Here is a 20,318-nt window from a genome sequence, read left to right as displayed (position 1 = left end):
AAAAAAAAAAAAGCTGTGTGACCTTCAGCAATTTACTCTACCTTGATGCGCCTCAGCTTCTCTATCTATAAAATGGGAAGAAATGTCCTTACCTAGCTGGTTGTTGGGCAGATTGAATGCACTAATGCAGGTGAAGTACTTAGCAGAGTGCCTGGCACACAGAGTGTTCAACCAACTTCCCTTTCTCTTTCCATTTTCCCACCAGAGCCACTGCTTTCAAGATGTCATCACGGGACAATATCCACTCAATACATCAGCCAATCATTATCACAAAAATGAAAAGAGTTAATGTCAATTAAGAACCGATCATATGCCAGGTATTTTATATATATATTATATATTTATATATATAATATATATATATATATATATTCTCTCACCTAATCTTAGAACAGCTCTACGAGGTATGTACTATTATCCCCATTTTACAGATGAGGAAACTGAGGTTCCAATGGTTAAACAGCTTGTCCAGAGTTACACAACTAGAAAGTGATCAAGACGGGATTTGAACTCTAAAGCCACCAGGCCATCCTTCCTCATGTCGCCAACATGGCTGCTGTTCTGATCCTCCTCACCTAACACCTCTTCTCCTGCCAATCACACCTTCTAGCCTATCCTGCTAGAGACCTGTCCGGCCACTTCGATTATGGTTGAAGGTGCCCTCTCTCCATCTCTAGCTGTACGTGATGGTCCTGCAGTTCGATTTTGGCTGAGCAAAGACATGGTCCCTCTTGCTAAACAATCACCACCTGGCTGGCCCCTTTTTTTTTTTTTTTTTCGGTACACGGGCCTCTCACTGTTGTGGCCTCTCCCGTTGCGGAGCACAGGCTCCGGACACGCAGGCTCAGCGGCCATGGCTCACGGACCCAGCCGCTCTGCGGCATGTGGGATCTTCCCGGACTGGGGCACGAACCCGCGTCCCCTGCATCAGCAGGCGGACTCTCAAACACTGCGCCACCAGGGAAGCCCTGGCTGGCCCTTTACTGCCACTCCAAGCTCAGTTCCAAGTCACGGAAGGCGAGGAGCCCAGGAAACCTCAGGACTCACAGGACGTTACTGTGAGGGTCATGTTAACATTTCCTCATCTTCCTGCTGCCCTAGAAAAACAATTGCTCCAGTCTCATAATACTCATTCAGAGTTAGCAGGGTCCTCAATCCCAGCTCTCATTTTACAGAGGGGGAAACAGAGGTCAGAGAGGGAAAGTACCCCCAGCTCACCCAGCAAGTGTTCTGACAGAATCATGTTAGAGCCAGCAGGTCTTAGACATCACCCAATCCAATTGCCTTCACTTTAGAAATGAGACAACCGAAGGCTCCTGAAATAGCTAAGATAAAGAAAATCCGCTTTCCACTTATTGGCTAAATAAATAAAAGCTAAGGGCAAATCTGAAGCTCAACGAGGTTTCATTGTCCAAGCAGAGATGTCCCTACACAGAAAACACCACGGAAGGGCTGGGGGGCTAGAACCCAGATCTCCTAACCCCCAGTCTGGCTCTCTCCCCACCTGATGTCATTTAAGGGCACCACTGGCTCAGGTGACCCTGACCAAGCTGCCAGAATACACCATTCAAGCCCATGTGGAACCAGATCACATGGAGGGCACCAGAAAGAATTGTTATCAGAAGGCCCTCGTGAGCTTGTCCATGCGTCCAGGGAGAAGACAGACCGCTCTCTGTGGCTGATGGGTGCCAGGTGTGGGTACCTGGTGGGGCCTGTGAAGCATGCCTGGGAGGTGAGAGGCGGCACGGACCCTCACCCCCATGAGGCCGGATCCTTCCAAACGGGTTGTTTGCTATTGTGACCACAGTAAACCCTGGCCTGGACGACTGGACCAAGCCTAACTCCACAACCTATGGTCTCAGAGTTCACCATCACATTCTATTCCTTGGGCCTTAAAGACATTCGGGGTTTCATGCTGAGACATGCAAATGACTCTCCAGATGATGAACTCATATTGGTTATCATCAAAGTGGTTGGTTAACCGTTTCATGGGGTTTTTCTAAAGCAGCAGGAAGATGAGGGGAAAACACTGGGACCTTTACCACAACATCCAGCGTGTCCTGAGGGACCCTGCACACCGTGCCTGCCGTGCCTTAGAACTGAGCTTGGGGTGGGTGTCCCACCACCTCCAAAGGACCTGCCAAGCGACTATCTAGCAAGAGGGGCCAAGCACGTGCTCGACCAAACTCCCACTGGCAGGATTATCGCCCTGTCATGCTGGGGGCACGTGGGATGGGAGAGTGTTGGGATGGGGTTGGAGAAAGGGCACGAAAGGCGGAGAACGGGGTGGTCAGGAGTGAGGAGAAGGAATCCCCTTCACAACTTTGATCTTCTTCCAGCTTCCTGGGAGGAGCAGTGACTGAGCTGGCAGCCAGACCAAGAAGCAAAAAGCCGGCAGCACCAACTCTAGACTTTCGGGAGAGATTGAATCATATCGGGGAGTGCCATCTGCTGAATGAAGGGTCCCCAATAGGGAAGGAAGGAAACTCACCACAGAGCCCCCGCCATCCACTAGGAGCCCTGAGTACATCTGTCTCAGTTAACCCTTAAAACCTCCCGGGGAGAAAGGCATTATTATCCCATTTTACAGGCAGCAGTGAAGTCACTTGTCCAAGGCCTCACAGCTACTCAGGGACGAATCAGAATTCCACCCACACCTCCCAACTCTCATCCCAGCGCACTTTGGCTGCTCTATGACACAACAGCCCTGGGGGTCCCAGAGCTTTCTCTCAGATAAATATAAGTTCTTACTTTTCCTGAAGTCTTGATTCCTTTTGCCAGGGATGCATACACAATCACCCAAGCCAGGAAGAGGCAGAAGGCTAGTGGCCACCTGATCTCGCCAGGATATTCAATCCCTGCAGAAATCTTCAGCACAAAGTACCTATGAATTGAAAGGAGAGAAGGGAGGGGAGGAAGGAGGGGAAGGATGAGCTGGCGGAGGTGACAGTCTGCAGGCTTTATCTTCCTGCAGAGCCTCAGACAAAATCCCAGCATCCCCACCCTCCCCATCAGGGACCTGATCAGATCAGGTTGTGAGGGATTTGCTGATCCGGGCTCCCTCCCACAGCTGTCTGTGGTGAGACCCACTGAATTTACCCTGCTTTTAATTAATTATGGCCCTAAAGGGGCTTCCCTGGTGGCGCAGTGGTTGAGAATCCACCTGCCAATGCAGGGGACACAGGTTCGAGCCCTGGTCCGGGAAAATCCCACATGCCGCAGAGCAACTAAGCCCATGTGCCACAACTACTGAGCCTGCACTCTAGAGCTCGTGAGCCACAACTACTGAGCCTGTGCGCCACAACTACTGAAGCCCGCATGCCTAGAGCCCATGCTCCACAACAAGAGAAGCCACCACAATGAGAAGCCCGCGTACCACAACGAAGAGCAGCCCCCACTCGCTGCAACTAGAGAAAGCCTGCGCGCAGCAATGAAGACCCAACGCAGCCAAAAATAAATTAATTAATTTAAAAAAAATTATGGCCCTAAAGGACCTACTGTATCAGCACAGGGAACTATACTGAATATTTTGTAATAACCTATAAGGGAAAAGAATCTAAAAAAGAATGTGTGTGTGTGTGTGTGTGTGTAACTGAATCACTGTGCTATATACCTGAAATTAACACCATATTATAATTCAACTATACTTCGACTTAAAAAAAATTAATTATGGCCCTGGGCGGGCTCTGAGCAAGGCTATGTCAGCTCCACCGTCATCTGGTCTGCCTCAGGAGCAGTGTAACAAATCCAACAGCGTCGGGGGTCCTGGTGTAGCAGCCCCCGGAATGGGCATTATGGGAGATTGTTGTCTTTACATAAGGGACGCCAGATGGGACAATCCCCTCAACTCTGTAATAAAGTCACACAGCCTGGATGAAAGTGCTGTGCGTGTAGGTGGGTGTCTTTCTGTGACCCGAATCAAGGGCCAGCCAGCATCCAGACTCTACTGGACTGCAGACATGATGGCCGAGTGTCCTGACCTGCTGAGGGAAGTGAAGGGGGCAGCACCCCGCCGGCCAGCTAGCCAGCGACACTGTGAGAGGCTGTTTTGCAGTTCACAAGAGCAACCTGGACCTCATTTAGTCTCAACTCCTGGGGCAACCTGGGCTCTAGAGTAGAGTAGAAGTCACCAAGGGTGGAACCAGCCTGGGCTACCAAACCTTAGGGACCATACTTCTAAGCACTGAAAAGGACCCCCAACCCCACAATGGGCAGGCCATCTAGCCAACAATTCCACGGCCCCTTGGCCATCTCAACTACTCCATGATTTAATAAGGGATATTGGATGGCCCCAAGAAGCTCCTGATAACATTCCCTCTTGGAAACTAAGACTGGTCCCAGAGGATTAGCAAAGCCACCAAAAGCAGATTTGCAAAACACTTCGTAATACACCTGACCACATGGATTATGTGATCAGATTTCAGCCCACCACGAGGTCAGACTCCTTTCTCAGAGTTCAGGGTGAATCAAGGCCCACCCTCACTGGTCCTACGTTTTCTTCAAAGGGGATTATTTCTTCATTCAGCCTAAGTGCCCCTTCTGTTCTACAGGAAACATCCATGTGCCCTCTAAGTCCACAAGAGAGAAATCTTGGAAGAACTAGTGGGAACAGTAGTAACCACTTCCTATTATCTAAGTAAAGGCCACAAACCAGGGGCCCCCTGACACATGCATTTTACCTGACCCCAGTGTTTCATCTGAATTCGATTGCTAACATTTAAAGTGGGAGAGACACATAAAAACTCCTATTTTATTTCCAACTTCTCTTGTAAAATGGAAGCTCTGGCAGCGCTGCCCACATTTCCATAAGACAGGGGCCAGTTGGAGCTGAGCGTCAGCAGCCTCCCTTCCACTGGGCAGACCTCCCCTCCCGTTGGCCACAGTCCCCACCATTCTCTATCGTCTTACCTCTACCTCCCTGCCAAGCCCCCAAGTACATTTGAGTTTACAAGCCCCGACATAATGCTTAGCTAGAGAACATTATCTACTCTCTGTTGAACTCTGTCTCCATCTACCTCCCTTATGAAATAATCCCCTGAACGTTATTAAATCTTCCTGTGGTGGCTGAGGATTTCCTCAATCCCCAAACCTCAATCCTCAATGTCTGGCAAAATGGATGAAGAAAGTATAAAACTAAGACAGAACTGTTTTAAAAAAAAAAAAAAAAAAAAAAGGAAAGAATTAGTTCTTCTTTAAACCAAATCACTGATCATGATTTGTTTCCTGACTTTCCTGGATTTTTGTCTCTCTTCCCCTCACAAGTGCAGAAGGAAAAAAATAAAACAAGTAAAAACAAAAAACAACCTAGTCAACTGAAGGTCTGCTTAGATCGCATCGCAGGAAGGTTTTGCAATGTTTTTGGCATCAGCGTCATGAACTACAGCAGCACCAATTCTGTTCCCACCAGCATTCAGCCAACTCTCCTCTCCAGGCCCACAGGGCACAGTAACCCACTCCCAGAAGCCAGACCAGGGAAAAAAATCTTCCTCCCTGAGCATCTGAGTAGGTAGGGAGGGTACAGAGGGAGGCAACCCATCCCTCTAGTCTACAAGTTGGATAGTCACTAATTCACTGGGTTTCTCTTAGAAAAGTTTTTTTAAAATCTTACTTGAAATACTCTTCACTCCCACTGACAAACGTTTTATTGGCCTGGCTGGTGAAATTAACCATTGTCAAGTTGGGATAGGCCGTCATGCAGAAAGTTGAGTTCTTGATCTGTATTTTGGGATGGTCACTGATCACACAGGAATCTGTTTAGGAGAGGTTGGAACAAAAACACAGTTAAATCTGTACAGAATGTAGACACGTGTATCTCTCTAGCAACTTAAAAAAAAAAGCCAAACATATTTGCCAAGTATTGGAGAGTAACTTTGCGAAGGTATTAACTGAGCAAAGCTAGACGCAGATGAACCCCAAAATTGTGTGCTATTCATCCCAGAGCCCCCAGTACCTCCCAGCAGTGCCCGGTCCTGGCAACAATGGCTCTCATTTCTGGAGAGCTCTCTACACGCCAAGCACTTTACATGCATTATCTCACGTAAGGCTCACAACAGCCTGTGCTGTGGGTACTATTGACTCCGTCTTTCAGATGAGGAAAAAGGCTCAGAGGTTAGGTCATTCTACCAAAATCACACAGCTAATGAGGAAGAGAATCAGGATTCAAAGCCAGGTCGTTATGACTCCACAAAAAATAAATGGCTTGCAGAAATGAATTTTAATCAGACGTAAGTAAAACTTCTGAAGTGCTCTACCACAGAAGGCTTACTAATAAGCCCACCTTGAACCCACTGCCTGGCACAACGGCTGACATACAGAAGTTCCCTAAGATACATGTGCCACGCGCTTTCTGCACGCTCGCATGTGCTCGTGAGCCTGCAACAGGACTGAACACAGTGGTTCTCAACTGCGAACGAATTTGTCCACTAGGGGGCACTTGGCAATGTCGGGGGACATTTTTAGTTGTCATATTTGGGGAAAAGGGTGGTACTGGCAACTAGCGGGCAGAGGCCAGGGATGCTGCTAAACGTCCAACAATGCACAGGACAGTCCCACGACAGAGAATTATCCAGCCCAAAATGTCAATAGTGCTGAGGTTGAGAATGCCTGACCTAGGCTGGGATGGGAACAGGGAACTCATCAGGTGAGTCTTAGCATGTCAGGTATCGTGCTGGACGCTTTACCAATTATTATCTTGTGGAAGCCTCAGAAGACCTGGGAGGTGCCTATGATGATCCTCACTTGAAATAGGAAGATACTGAAGTCTTTCTGACCACATTACAATGTTTCTATGATCACTTGATGGATATTCTAGATAAAGAGTCCACCAGGATTAATGCCAAAGGATACCAATTTATAAAGAAATGAAAAGTAACAATAACAAAAATAACTAACACTTATATGGCACTTACTATGTACTATTTTAAATGTCTTATATGCATAAACTAATTTGAGCCTCACATCACACCTGCGAGGTAGGTATTGTTATTATCTGTATGTTACAGGTAAAGAAACTGGGCACAGAGAAGTGCGGTTGCTTGCCAAGGTCACACAGCAGAATCAGAAGGCAAACAGTCACTCTCTCTTTGGAGGCCATGCTCTTAACCACTTTACTGGGAAGCAGAGAGCAGGGAACATAAACTCAAACACCTTCAGAAGCCAGGCTGGTGACACAAATTAGAAAGATATAACATGGAGGATAAAAAGGGGTGGCAGGGCCTCCCTGGTGGCACAGTGGTTGAGGGTCCGCCTGCCGACGCAGGGGACACGGGTTCGTGCCCCAGTCCGGGAAGATCCCACATGCCGCGGAGCGGCTGGTCTGATGAGCCATGGCCGCTGGGCCTGCGTGCCCGGAGCCTGTGCTCTGCGAAGGGAGGACACAAGAGTGAGAGGCCCACGTACCGCAAAAAAAAAAAAAAAAAGGGGTGGCAAAACAGAGAGCGCGGTCTGCCCTCCGTATCCGCAGTTTTACATCCATGGATTCAATCAAACACGGACTGAAATTTCGATGGCGGTTGGCTGAATACTGTTTTCATTGTACTACACCATTTTATATAAGGGACTTGAACATCTGCAGATTTTGGTATCCGAAAGGGCTCCTGGAACCAATCCCATTAACACCGAGGGATGACTTACCAGCCAATCAGTGCCATGCTTTTCTAGGTGTCCTGATAAAAGATGTAGAAAAGTCGGATATTTACATGAAATCTCTCCATTTTAAAACATTGGAAATAAGGCCAAATTGTCTTTAAGCACTGTGGACCAAAACGAAACAAAACAAAACCAAAAATAAAAGCACATGCAGCCTAGATCTGGTGCATGGACTCCCAATTTATGCCCTCTGTGGAACAGCAAAGTGGGTAAAACCATGGGTTCAGGAGTTCCAGTAGCCCTGAGAGCTTGGATGAGTTCCTTAATCTGTCCAAGCCTCCATTTTCTGATAATAGTGTATCTAGTTTGAAGATTGTTCCAAGAACCAAATTAAGTGAGATAGATCATGAATGGAAAAATTTCATGCAATGCCTAGCACACAGCTGGATTCAGTAAAACTTAGGTGTAATGCAATCGCCATTGTTATACCTTTGCATGGGGTGAGCATCTCTAATCCTCAACATCACCTCTCGATCCCACTTGCCAGCCGTAAATTATCTACTACCTCCCACACATCCCCTAGAATATCTCAGAATACTGGATAAAACTGAAAAGAGTAATTAAAAGAATCCCTTCCCTCTGATTAGTCCTTTAGACCAGAATTTTTCTAAACAGCAGTACCACTGACACTTGGGACGAGAAAACTCTGTTGTGGGAGGCTGTCCATGCATTGTAGGGTATTAGCAACATCCCTGGCCTCTGCCCACTGGATGCCAGGAACATCCACCCACCCCACCCCACCCCAGTCCAGTTGTGACAACCAAAAATGTCTATGAACACTGTCAAATGTCTCCTGCCAAAATCAGGTTTGAGAACTACCACTATTAGAGTTCTCAAAATACCTTCTTACTCAAATCTATCTTCTTTAATCAAATAACAGAGACTTTCAGGGGGAATCTCACTTCATAATTACCAGCTATTTACCGAGGAAGCATCTGTCTCCCCCAGCAGGGACCAGAATGAAGACAATTAAAGCACCATCCATAGCCCTTTTCTGTAAGTAAGCACAGAAGTTATTTCTCGCCCTCCTGCCCAAAAGTACGTCCCCTAAGACAGAAGAGATCGCTAACACACGGGCAAACGCCAAATCGCTTGCTTCCAAAACTGGCACTGAGAAGCACATGGGCAGCTTCCCTACAGAGCGTCTCTGGGCGTCTCTGGGTCACCGATCTCCCCTGCAGTGCAAGGTCACAGCGTCCCTGAGGCACTGCAGCAGGGCTCCCTGCAGCCTCAAGCCTCCTGCAACATCCCTTCCCACCACTGGGCGGCAGAGGCGTGCTTCCCAGCACACTGCGCCTTCAGCTCGGCCAGCAACGGAAGGAACGATGAGCCGTGTCATCGGCTAGCTCTGCGGCCCAGCAACCCTGAACAAAGAACAGCGATAAGGATCGTGCTGAATTGGAAGCTGTTCGAACGAGATTCTCTTTACGCGGGCAATTATGAATAAATGAAAGCACGTGAAAGACTGGGGAGAAAAGGAATCACTGAATTAAGGTTCTAATGAAAATTAAGCCATTCCAGAAACAGAAATGATGTTTATGCACTTCCCATTTTAAATGACCCAGCTAGCTCCTAATTTCAAAGAACAGTTGTTGGTCTTACTTGGCAGGGCATGGATTAGCCCTTCAACATTACAAATACCTGGAGGGTTGAATGCCGCTAAGGAAGACAGCCTCTCTCACAATCTACACCTGAGAAATGTGTGGCAAGCTCAGCCTCCACGGTGGACAGAGCCAGGGCTTTTGCCCTTGGCTGGAGCAGGTACAGGGTCCTGGCATCTGAATGATGAGGTAGGGCTCCCAGGCAGTATGTCCCTAGCAGAGCTGAGGGGCCATGGGATAAGCCCCTCCCTGCTATGAGTGAAAGTCATAATGGCATGGGACTCTACCCCCAACTCCTGGGACAAGCTACCCACTAACACAGGGTACGGTGGTTATGGGGTTGTAAGGGGGAGGGTGAGCCTGGAAGGTCATTTGTGGAACACTGCCCTGGGGGAGGGAGTTTTTGCATTTCCTAAACAAGCCTCTCTCAGTATGGCCACTTGGGAGGCAGCCTGGGACATCACTGTCTGGACTCTGGTCTTTCCCAGCAGAGCAGCGGGGCTACAAAGCTACCCATGACTCTATAAGTCAGGCCGTCATCCCCTTTTCCAAGACACCCCAGGACCCCAAAGGATCAATACTTACACAAAGGATACCTGGCCCCAGTCAAGTGCAGATAACCCAGGGAAGGACAGATTGAGGGGCTCCACTAAGAGAGGGGAAAGGATTGATACCTCCATTTTCAACAAACAAACAAAAAATTTTAAAGCACTGGCTAAGAATGAAATAAGATCTGCCCAGCCTGTCCATATGTTTCCAGGGAACAGAGTGAAAAATGTCCATTGTCTCTCTCTGCTCAGGGCTTGCATCGTTTTTACGGTTTATACCAGTCGACGAGGTGCTTAGCTGTATAATGTCTTCACTCTGCCTTTCATGTTCCCTGGGATATTGTGAGCCAGGCAAAAAATTCCACAAAACCAGGGGGGGGGCTGCACCCACACACCTGGCCCAGTCACTGTGCTCAGCTTGCTGTAAAAAGAAACACACACACACTATATATATGTGTGTGTATATATATATACATGTACACATACATATATATACATATATATATTCTCTGACTATAAAATAAATACACATCCCTGATACAATATGTAGAAAAAAAAGAATGGCCTCAAGTTTACCAGTTAACATTTTGCGTATCACCTTCCTATGTTTTCTAGCCAGCACATATTGTTAGTAAAAATGAAATTATACTATAAATTAGTATCCTTCTTTTACATTTAACATGATATGCTGACGATTTCCCTATGTTTAATGAATATTCACTTTCAAAGACGATAGAATACTTCATCCTATGGATGCACTATAATTTATTTGAACCATGGAATTATTGAATTTTTGTTACACGTCTAAGTGTTTCCGGTGTTTTCCTAGATTGTAAATGTGACTGCAATGAACAATCTCGAATAGTCCTTACCTGTGTCTCTGATTTTCCTCTAACAATAGATCCCCAGAAGTGGAATTACTAAGTCAAACTACTGTTTAAACGAGCTTTGTTTCTTTTTTTTTTTTTTTTTTTTGTGGTACGCGGGCCTCTCACTGTTGTGGCCTCTCCCGCTGTGGAGCACAGGCTCCGGACGCACAGGCTCAGCGGCCATGGCTCACAGGCCCAGCCGCTCCGCGGCATGTGGGATCTTCCCGGACCAGGGCACGAACCCGTGTCCCCTGCATCGGCAGGCGGACTCTCAACCACTGCGCCACCAGGAAAGCCCCTAAATGAGCTTTCTTTTAAACCTACAGAATCTCAGCTAAAAACATCAGTTAGGGAACAACTGGACAGATGTCACTCTGCCAGGGCTGATAGAATACAACCTTCAGGAACCCTGGATGAGCAGAGAATCAGGGGTCATGAGACCCAAATCCTTGTGCTGGCTCTACCTTGAGACTTGTGGCCTGATACTTCCACCTTCTAAGGCTTAGAGTCCACTTTGACACCCGTGAAATAGTGATCATGTCACCTGCCCCTTGGGACGTATAGAGCTCTTATTAGGAATAGCAGAGACATCATTTATGAAGCTGCTTTGTAGACTGAGGAGCATTTAACGTGGTGGTTAGGACCATGGCCTTGGGAGGCAGGCAAACTTGGGGTCAAATCTAAGGTCTACCACAGAGCTCGCTTTATAAACTTGAGCTCCAGATTTTTCACCTGTAAAATAGAAATAATAATTAAACCATATGTTGGCTTGTTGTCCATCCTTTTTTTTTTTTTTCCGGTACGCGGGCCTCTCACTCTTGTGGCCTCTCCCGTTGCGGAGCACAGGCTCCGGACGCGCAGGCTCAGCGGCCATGGCTCACGGGCCCAGCCGCTCTGCGGCGTGTGGGATCTTCCCGGACCGGGACACGAACCCGTGTCCCCTGCATCGGCAGGCGGACTCCCAACCACTGCGCCACCAGGGAAGCCCCAGGGAAGCCCCTGCTGTCCATCTTAACGTTGGTAATATGAGTTAAAGGGTTTAACATGGTGCTTGGCGTGTAGTAAGTAATGCTGGCTATTATTATTAAGGTGCTGCGCACATATTAGTGGATATTGTTAGCAGAGGAGAACGTGTTTCTGAACTCCTATCCCTCGCGAGGAACAGCTGTGGGACACACGTGACCCCTGAGGGAAGTGCCCAGGCAAGCTTCCTTGGAGGCTGGATCAAGGCAACAGCTCTCTTTGGAGGAGGTACTCCCTTGGAAAGTAACTTCCGTCCCAGACACAATCTGGGAAAGACAGGCAGGGCACTGGGATGACCTTGAGGTTTTTCTCCATTCCAGCCCCACATCCTAGAAAATGCACTTTGCCAAAACGACATTTTTGGGAATCCATTCCAGCAGCAGATTATTGGTTGTGAATCTGAGAACAGCTACCTTAAGTGGGGTATCTGAGTGGGGTTCTCTCAGGCAGCAGCTTTGCAGAGGTGACCCTGAGTTGGTAGGGACTGCAGGGCAAAGAAGGTGGGCACTCCATTCCAAACATGGTTAAGGGCAGCTTAACTAAGGGATGTGGGCAAACACCAACCCGGTGGTTCTTACCCTTGGGTGCAGCTGGGGGACTGTAAAAATAGATTCCTAGGCTCCATCCCCAGAGAGTCCAACTTAACTGGTCTGGGCTGGACCCTAAGTGATGTCTTGATTTGCTAGTTCCCCAGGTGATTCTCCCGCGTAGCAGCTTGGGCTGAGAACCACTGAGCTAAGTTAAGAATCCGTCCACATGGAGATTGTAAAGATGAGGGCACTGAGGCCCAGAGAGTCTAGAGGCACTTACTCTTGGTCATTCCACTAGTGGGCCGCACACCTGGGAACCCCACAAATCCCCATCCTCCCATTCTTGAGCACTCAGGTGCGCTGGGTTTGAATTTGATGGGCGCGTGTTTCCAGTTTCAGCTTTCCTGCAGTCTCATTCAAAGCCTCTCAAGGTGGAGGCTGGACGTGTTGTGTGCACACATGCACGTGTGTGGAGAAATACTCCAGCGTGCATTACTGCCTTTAGGAATGTGCATCTCTCTGGGGTGTGGGAGAGATGGGTCATCTTTCTCTCTCACACAAAGCATTTAAGTAACTTCCTACTTCTGCAGTGTGCAGGGCTGTCAGGGCAAAAGTGCTGGTTTGGGGGACCAACACTAAAAGCCAATCATACAGAGACCACAGGATTCTGACTTCAGCCAGATCCAGCTTAAAGGGAATAACAGCTCCGCTGGGGAGAGAAGAAACGACTTGCTTATTGGTGTCCATTAAAATGATCGGCACCTGCAAAGGCAACTGGTACTAGCACCTTCTATTTGTACGTTTTTCCAGCTACGATCATATCCTCTGTTTCTTTTCTCCTTACAGAGGTCAGTAGGGTAAGAATGTTGTTAGTAGTTCTATTTTTCAAATGAGGAAAACTGAGATCCAGAGAGAAGTTACCTGACACAAACACATGTACCATCAGGGGCAAAACGTCTTACAGATCAGAAGCCTTGCCAGCCACTCTGCACTGTTCCTCCTCACCGTCATGCCCTTGCCCTTGACCCAACAAGCTGACAGTTCCCCCAAGTCCTCAAGTCCCAGTGGATTTCAGGCCCAGACCAGCCTTCCCCCAGGCACACGCCTTGCCTCCCTGGGCGGCCTTCCCCTCTTCTAGGTTAGGTCTTCTATCACAGGTCCTCAGTTTAAGTGTCTCTTCTCATGTTTACCTCATGCACTGGGCAGCATTTTGGGAAGTGTGGACCCAGGATCACAAGCATCGCTCCCCTAGATGCTAGACCCCATTGCTTTACAAGTTGTACCGTGTATATGAGTCACCTGGGGACCTGACCCCAGCCAAATCTAGTAAATCAGACTATTTGGTGGACTTGTAATTCTACATTTTAAACAAACACTCCAGCTATTCATGAGCAAACAAAAATTTGACTCCCCCTCCTCTAGGCCATGAGTTCCTTAAATATTAGAATTAGGTATATTTGATGTTGGTTTTAATCTCTGTGCCCCCAGCACCTAGCATAAAACCTGGCAAACATAATATGTGCTCAATTCGTCTGCATTGAATGAATGAAGAGTTCACCTAGTGTAGGTATGTCCAAACTTACCTAATAAAAGTTTGGTTTTATCTTTGCAATCTGGCGTGTTCCAAGGGTTGTTGCAGGAGCCCCAGGGCAGCACAGACACAAAGGAGGCAAACAGGTAGAAAAGTGTGTAGCAAATAATCACATTGTAGTATATGGCTATTAGGACGGAGATGATCAGCATTGCGATGCCACAGCCTGTGGAAGCAAAAGTTCCAGGGATTCATTTCCTCCAAATCTTGAGGAATCCTTACAGTTGAGCACAGGGTGGGGACCTAGGTCTTGGCTCTCTCTTACAGATGGATACACTAATAGTGGAATAGACTCTGTGTCTACCAGGAACACTGAGGCATTCTGCCAGGAACGGAACAATGCCAGAGGTGACCTTGGGCCATTCTCCAGAGGGCCCCAGTGGTGAAACTGATCAAACAGAGAAGGAAGGAGCGGGTTCTCCTGATCACAGAAGCAGGTCTCCCTCCCCGGGGCCACGTGGTGCCATGGAGGGCAGGGGAGGGCTGAGGGAGCTGGAAGGCAGGGGGGACTCACCTTGTAGGGCTGGGATGGCCTTCCACACAGACACCGGCCCCTGGCTGGCGAACTGGCCCAGAGACACCTCTAGGAAGAAGATGGGCAACCCTGCCAGGGCCAGCATCATCAGGTAAGGGATGAGGAAAGCACCTTGGAAAGAGAGAGTGGGAGGTGAGAGCCCAGGGAGGCCCAGGCCAGCTGGCTCCACCTTCCCCCTCAGGGAGGAAGCTCCCTTGCCTTCTCTAGGAAGCTTTCGGTATTCCAGCTCAACCATAGGTACCCAGGACATTTAAGAGCCCTCCTCTAAAAAGTACAAGGGTACCCTGCAAACACATTCTTTTTTTCAGTTCCCCATTGGATGGGTCGCTAGGGGTTGTGTACTGGGTGAGTTTTATTTTCTCTTCTTTTCTCTTTCTTATTCTAGTACCTCAATGTCTCCAAATTAAGCTCTTCTAATGTTCCACAAATCCACACCTTTGATTCACTACTGGAGTCAGATTTGATGAAATCTCATTGGCACCTCAGCCCTCCAAAACCTTAAAATCTTCTAAGCTAGGACTCCAGGAGCCCTCAACTTGTTACCTGCATACCTTCCGCCAACCAGGGTTGGACCTGCTCTGCCAGACGGGTGGCAGGGACAGCCCTTTCCCCACTGCCTCAGCCATCACACACGTCTCAACTTCCTTCTCCACATTAGAAGTCCCTTCCATCCTTCAAGGTCAACTCAAATGCTTCCTCCTTCAGGAAGCCGCCTTTCTCTGTCCTCCCACAGTACCTCTCCCCAGGCGCTAAGCACTTGACACTATTTATGTGGGTGTCTCATCTAGACCGAGGGCCCCTGATGTTGATCCTTCACATCTATTCCCCAGACCGCCCAGTCTAGGGCACCAGTAGCTGGCAGGCCTCCGCAGACTTCCTGAGGGTTCTCTGGGGTTCTTTATCCTCAAGGATTCTTTGAGGCTGTTCGGTAGAGGCTTGGGGAATAGCCATGATCTTTGGACAAGGGAGTGCTGTTGCAGAGTCAGAACCAATTCAGGACTCGAGATGCCAGAGTCCAGAACACTGGGCTCCACTGAAGGAAAGCTGATCTTTCTCTAGCCTCTTCCTCCTGCTGGAAGGGCCTTTCCTGTCGGGGCAAAACCAGGGCTCTTGCTTTAAACCAGGGCTCTTGCTTTATCCTCTCCTGAATGGGCTTTCGAGAAAGGTGTAGATTGCGCAATCTTTCTCTTTTGCTCCTGGGAGGGAGGAAGCGAGCTCTCCACCCGCGCCGCGAAGGGGCCCGGAGCCGCAGTGCGGAAGAGGTTGCCTACCCTCCGAGCGTCCGACTCCCTGCGCAGCCCAACACTTCGCAGATCAGATGCAGATCGCAGATCCCGGGCCAGCAAAGCACGGACCCTTTTGACTTGTCCAGCAGAGAGAGCAGCGGGGCTGCAAAGTTGCCGTGCTCCCTGGACTGGAACTCCCTTCCCACCCTCAACCTGAGTGCCCGCCCCCTTTCCTGGTACTGTAAAGCTTAACACGGCACCCTGGTCTGGGGACTCCCTGCAGAGAACCAAGGGGTAACAGGGCTGGGGCGCCCGTATGTGTGTGGCCAGCATGAGTTCTTCTGTTTCCGGGGCACCCCTGATTGCGAACGCTCTGCGCTCCTCATAAATACTTGTCAACGTGTCCTAATTTGGAATTAGGGGGAGGGGTATTAACATATTTTTCCGTTTTCATCATCACGTGGGGCTGCATCTGTCCCTTGTCCCTGTGCCTGGAGCGCACCGAGAGACCAAAATCAAAAAACAAAACCAACCAACCAAACAAAGAAACAAGACTTAAGCTGCCTAGCCCGATGGAGTGAGGGGCGCAGCTCTGGTCTCCTTGGTCCAGTTAAGAAGCTGTGAAAGGGAATCCTGGGTGCAAATTCCTATTCCTAGAGGGGGTTTGACTTGTCACTTTAGCCCCGCCTTGCAAAGGAGACCGTGAATGTGCCGGGTCCCTCCTCGGTGGGCAGGGGAGAGGATCCTAGAGGCCTAACTGGAGTCCTCCCCATTGTAGAAACGGTTTTCCTTCCACCCAGTGAGGACAAATGAAACGGAAACCGTTTTTGCAAAACGATTTTTGCTAAAGTCAGAATATGCCCTGCTTGTGCCCATGAGGATGTGTGTGTGGGGGTGCTTCTAATAGATTTTCAACAGCACAACCCCCAGTCCCTCTGTTCTCCCCACTCCTGGTTCGCCTGCACCCTGCGTTCTGCACGACCCAAGCGCCCATTCCCAAAGTCTCCTATGTAGGCTCGGATTTCCAGGTTATGATCTTAAAGCCTCCTTAATTCAGTGTCCAGGATCGCACAGCTCCTGGCTCTAAAGTTGTTTAAGTGTGGGGAGTGTGTCGGGTACCGAGATACCTGTGGGCTAAATTAGGATTTGAACTTCCCTGCACCAATGCTCAGCTGAATCGGGGCCCAGCTCCCCAAGCTGGACCAGTGAGGAAGCGTGGGGACCCATCTCTTCTCTGAGCTCCATCTCCAGATAAAAGCCTCCTGGATCTAGTGCCAACCTCTTTCAATAGCTCCTGCCCTCCGGCCTCACACGGATGCCCACAGGGGACGAACTGGAGTGTGAAGAGGCTGCTCTGAGCCTCCCCTCTCAGCCTCGGTCCCCGTCCCGGGGCTCTGTGTCACCCCCCAACCCACAAGCGCCCGCCCCGCCCCGCCGCAGGCGGAAAGAGCGGAAAAGCCATACCTCCCCCGTTCTGGAAGGCCAGGTAGGGAAACCTCCAGACATTGCCCAGCCCTACTGCATACCCCACCATGGACAGGATGAAGTCCAGTTTGCTGGACCAGTTCCCTCGGGCCTTATTCTCATCCCCTTGCTCGTCCTCCTGGGGGCGGAAAAGCACATGGTCGGATACCAGCCCCGGGGAAGGTCTGCAGGCCCCATTCCGCCCCTCCCCCACTGCTGAGGCTCCTTCCCAGCAAGCAGGCCCCCACTTTTCAACCGAGGATGCATCGGCAAGCAGGACCCCAATTCTGAAGAGAGGATGCATCTACAAGCAGGGCCCTGACCCTTCAACCCTGCAGAGAGTCTTTCTGCAGGAGGCTCCCAATTCTGATCAGAAGAGCCATCTTAAATAGACTCCTGGACCCCTTTCCCTGCAGTCAAATCACGCCAGCAAGCAGCTTTCCCCGGACCTTGAACTCTAGGCGGATTGCAAGCAGGTCCCTCCATCCCCAACCCATGACCAAGAGTTCATTTGGCAAGCAGGCCCCCAGTATCATGCCTAGAGTCCCCAGCAAGCAGGTCCCTAACCAACCCCTCCTCCCCAAATTCCTCACACCCCTGACTCAGCCCTTTCTTTTCTCAGACCCCATGCTAAGGCCAGAAGAGGAGCTGCAATGCCTGAAGCCGGCCAGAGCCCCTGCCTCACTTCCTCTAAAGCCCACGGCGGGACCTGCCTGGTCAGCTCACTGAAGGGGGCACCTTTCAGCAGTGGGGCGAGGGAGGTGGGAAGGAGAGAGACGCGGGGGTGAAACAACAGGAAGAATGGAGAAACACACATGCAAAGAGACAGGACACTGAAAACCTTGAGTTCTGGTCTAAACTTTATCGTCCCAGCTGGATAATCCCAGGCAAGCCACTGGCCCTTGCTGAGCTTCTGTGTCCCCATCTGTAAACTGAGGGGCTCAGAATCACTGTCCCCTGAGGCACCTCCCCCCCCCCAGCTCCCGCAGTCTCTGGATCTTTGGAGCTCACCTCTCCAAGCTCACACTAAGATGCTTTCTTGGGGCAGTCCCTGGTTCTGGAATGCCTTACTGGAAAGCAGAGAAAACTGTAGGTGAAGCCACCTCAAATAAACTCGGGAAATGTTCAGGACACCTGGACACCACACAAAGCTGCCAAGGACCTGAGCCACTGCACAGCTCCCACCTCCTCAGTCACACTCCACCTCATTCTAGCAACCTGGCATGTCCACACTGTTCCACAGGCCATGGAGGGTAAAGAAGCAGCTGCCAAAATGGGAAGGAAGTCTTGGGGAGAGAGGAGGAGGGTCGAGGTGGGTGTCAGAAAGGTGAGAGTCGGAAAGATGGGCAGAGCTGAAAATAGGCAAAGGCAGGGCTTCATCTATACTGAACATCTTTAATAACCCCACTACACTCCTCCCACACACAGACCACCTCCACCCCCCCACCAGCTTCAATTCTTCCGGGGCTACGAAGGGTGGGGATTCCGGCCCTTTTGCCGCAGTGCAGAGGTTAAGCCAGGAATGCGGAACGAATTTTCTGCCTCTACCTGAGGTCACACTCTTGGGCACATGCTGTCACTGGCTGTTAATGCACACAGTCAAACGCTTCAGAGGTGGACCCCAAAAGCAAGGGCGAGCGGGAAAGCCTAAGTTTATGTCCATTTCTAGTTATTGTAACAGCTGAGCTCTTGCTGTGTGTGTGTGGGCGTGTGTGTGTGTGTGTGTGTGTACAAACACTAGAGTAACTAAGAAGGGCCATACACACCCTAGATCTCACACAGGCAGATGTTCTGGTTCAAGAGCCCACCACTGGCTACACACGCTTAGCCCTCGAGCCCAGGGGAGGAGAGGAGATAGCAGTAGAGGCAGGCAATGGGAAAGGAAGAGCTAAAGTATGTGAAAGGAGATGGAGGAAAGAAATCAGGGAAGGAGGGAGAGAAACTGGAGGGAGATGGAAGAAGACAAAAGTCCATATGGGAGGGGGGCCACCAGGAATAGCTGCCTCGTCCCTAACTCAGGACTGGGATTTGCTCTGTGGGCTTTTCATGCCTCTGGTTGAGCGTAAAGGATCAAATGCACAGGTGAATCCAGGTTTTTGGGGCCTGAGGCTCATACAATTGAGAGAGGTACTCTAAGAAAATATATATATATACAAAATTAGGTACCAGGTTTTGGAAAATATAGGCTCTGAGGTTTAAACTTCAGTACTGGCCTCATGTAAGCCACCTCTCATCAAATGAGCTCTCATGTGATAAATGTAATTCGCAGTGCAAAGTCTACAGGACTTACGTGATTATTCCCCCAGGTTTTTCTCTGTATTTTCTTCTCCTTTTTTAAATTAAGAATTGTTTTGGAAAAATAAAAAAAGACCCAGTCATTAGCAAGAGGGGGTCCTGTCTGCAGAAAGGGGCAAGAATCTAAATGCCTCAACTGCTTAATGAGTCTGCACCTGGATTTCCGCTACCACTGAGGCTGGGAGGGGCAGGTAGCGGCAGGTCCTGAGGTCGCAGTTCCTCTGGCAGCTTCGCTGCAGCCCTCGCGCCCTGAACTAGTGACCCCAGCGCAGTGCGAGTTTCCGAAGCCCCAAAGCTGCCTCCCGCATCCATCACCTGGCTCTGCCATCCGGTCTCCCCATCAGCACACGTGCACCCGCTTCGGCCTGCCTCGCCTCTCGCGCGGCTGGGGAGCAGAAGGCGGCGCGGCTCGAGCGCGACCTGCTTACCTGGGCGGCAGAGGTGGCCACGCTGCCCGGGAGCACGGACGTGATTCCATCCGTGCCCAGCACCACGGTGCTCTGGCTCATATTCACCCAGCCTACGGCCGGGGTATTGTTCCGCTCCAGGGTGCCCTTGCCCACGCTCACGTTCGCATCCCCCTCCGGTCCGTGCAGGGCCGGAATCTTACAATGCAGCGCGTTGCCGGGCCCGGCGCCCCCTGAAGGAGGGGCGGCCTGCGCGCCGTGCGCCTCGCTCAAGTCCCGCAGAGCCGCCGAGGCCGCCGGCGCCCGCGGGCTACCGAGTTTGCAAGCCCCTACTCCCGGCCGCTCGGCCACGCAGGCTCGCGCGTCGGGGAAATGGAAAGTTTGGGCGCCGGTGGAAGAGGACCTTGGCACACGCGGCGGCGGCGCGGCGGCGGCCGCGGTAAGCCCCTGCTCCGGGCTCGACCTGGGTGCGCACGAGCCATCGTGGTGGCCCAGCGCCACCGCCGCCTCCAGGCTGTTGGCTGGCTGTTTATTCATTTCCTTGGGAGCACCGCAATCCTGCAAACATAATGTGAAGTTAGT

The 20,318-nt window shown here is 50.2% G+C and overlaps 1 protein-coding gene across 1 annotated transcript in view; it reads right to left on the bottom strand.

Annotated features, from left to right (window-relative positions):
• Nucleotides 1-20,318, bottom strand: part of SLC6A5 (solute carrier family 6 member 5) — a 54,886-nt gene that overhangs the window by 32,087 nt on the left and 2,481 nt on the right. The window contains exons 3-8 of the mRNA XM_024764616.1: nucleotides 19,758-20,294; nucleotides 17,035-17,173; nucleotides 14,324-14,455; nucleotides 13,802-13,975; nucleotides 5,609-5,750; nucleotides 2,752-2,884 (exon numbers count right to left, since the gene is read on the bottom strand). Of these exons, the coding sequence (XP_024620384.1) occupies nucleotides 2,752-2,884; nucleotides 5,609-5,750; nucleotides 13,802-13,975; nucleotides 14,324-14,455; nucleotides 17,035-17,173; nucleotides 19,758-20,294 (1,257 nt within the window). The remainder of the gene's footprint in view (nucleotides 1-2,751; nucleotides 2,885-5,608; nucleotides 5,751-13,801; nucleotides 13,976-14,323; nucleotides 14,456-17,034; nucleotides 17,174-19,757; nucleotides 20,295-20,318) is intronic.

The sequence above is a fragment of the Neophocaena asiaeorientalis genome, unplaced genomic scaffold (genome assembly GCF_003031525.2).
Source record: "Neophocaena asiaeorientalis asiaeorientalis breed wild unplaced genomic scaffold, Neophocaena_asiaeorientalis_V1.1 scaffold230, whole genome shotgun sequence".
NCBI classification, from domain to species: Eukaryota; Metazoa; Chordata; class Mammalia; order Artiodactyla; family Phocoenidae; genus Neophocaena; species Neophocaena asiaeorientalis.
The sequence above is the reverse complement of the archived record's forward strand: the minus strand, read 5'-3'. Positions and strand labels throughout refer to the sequence as shown.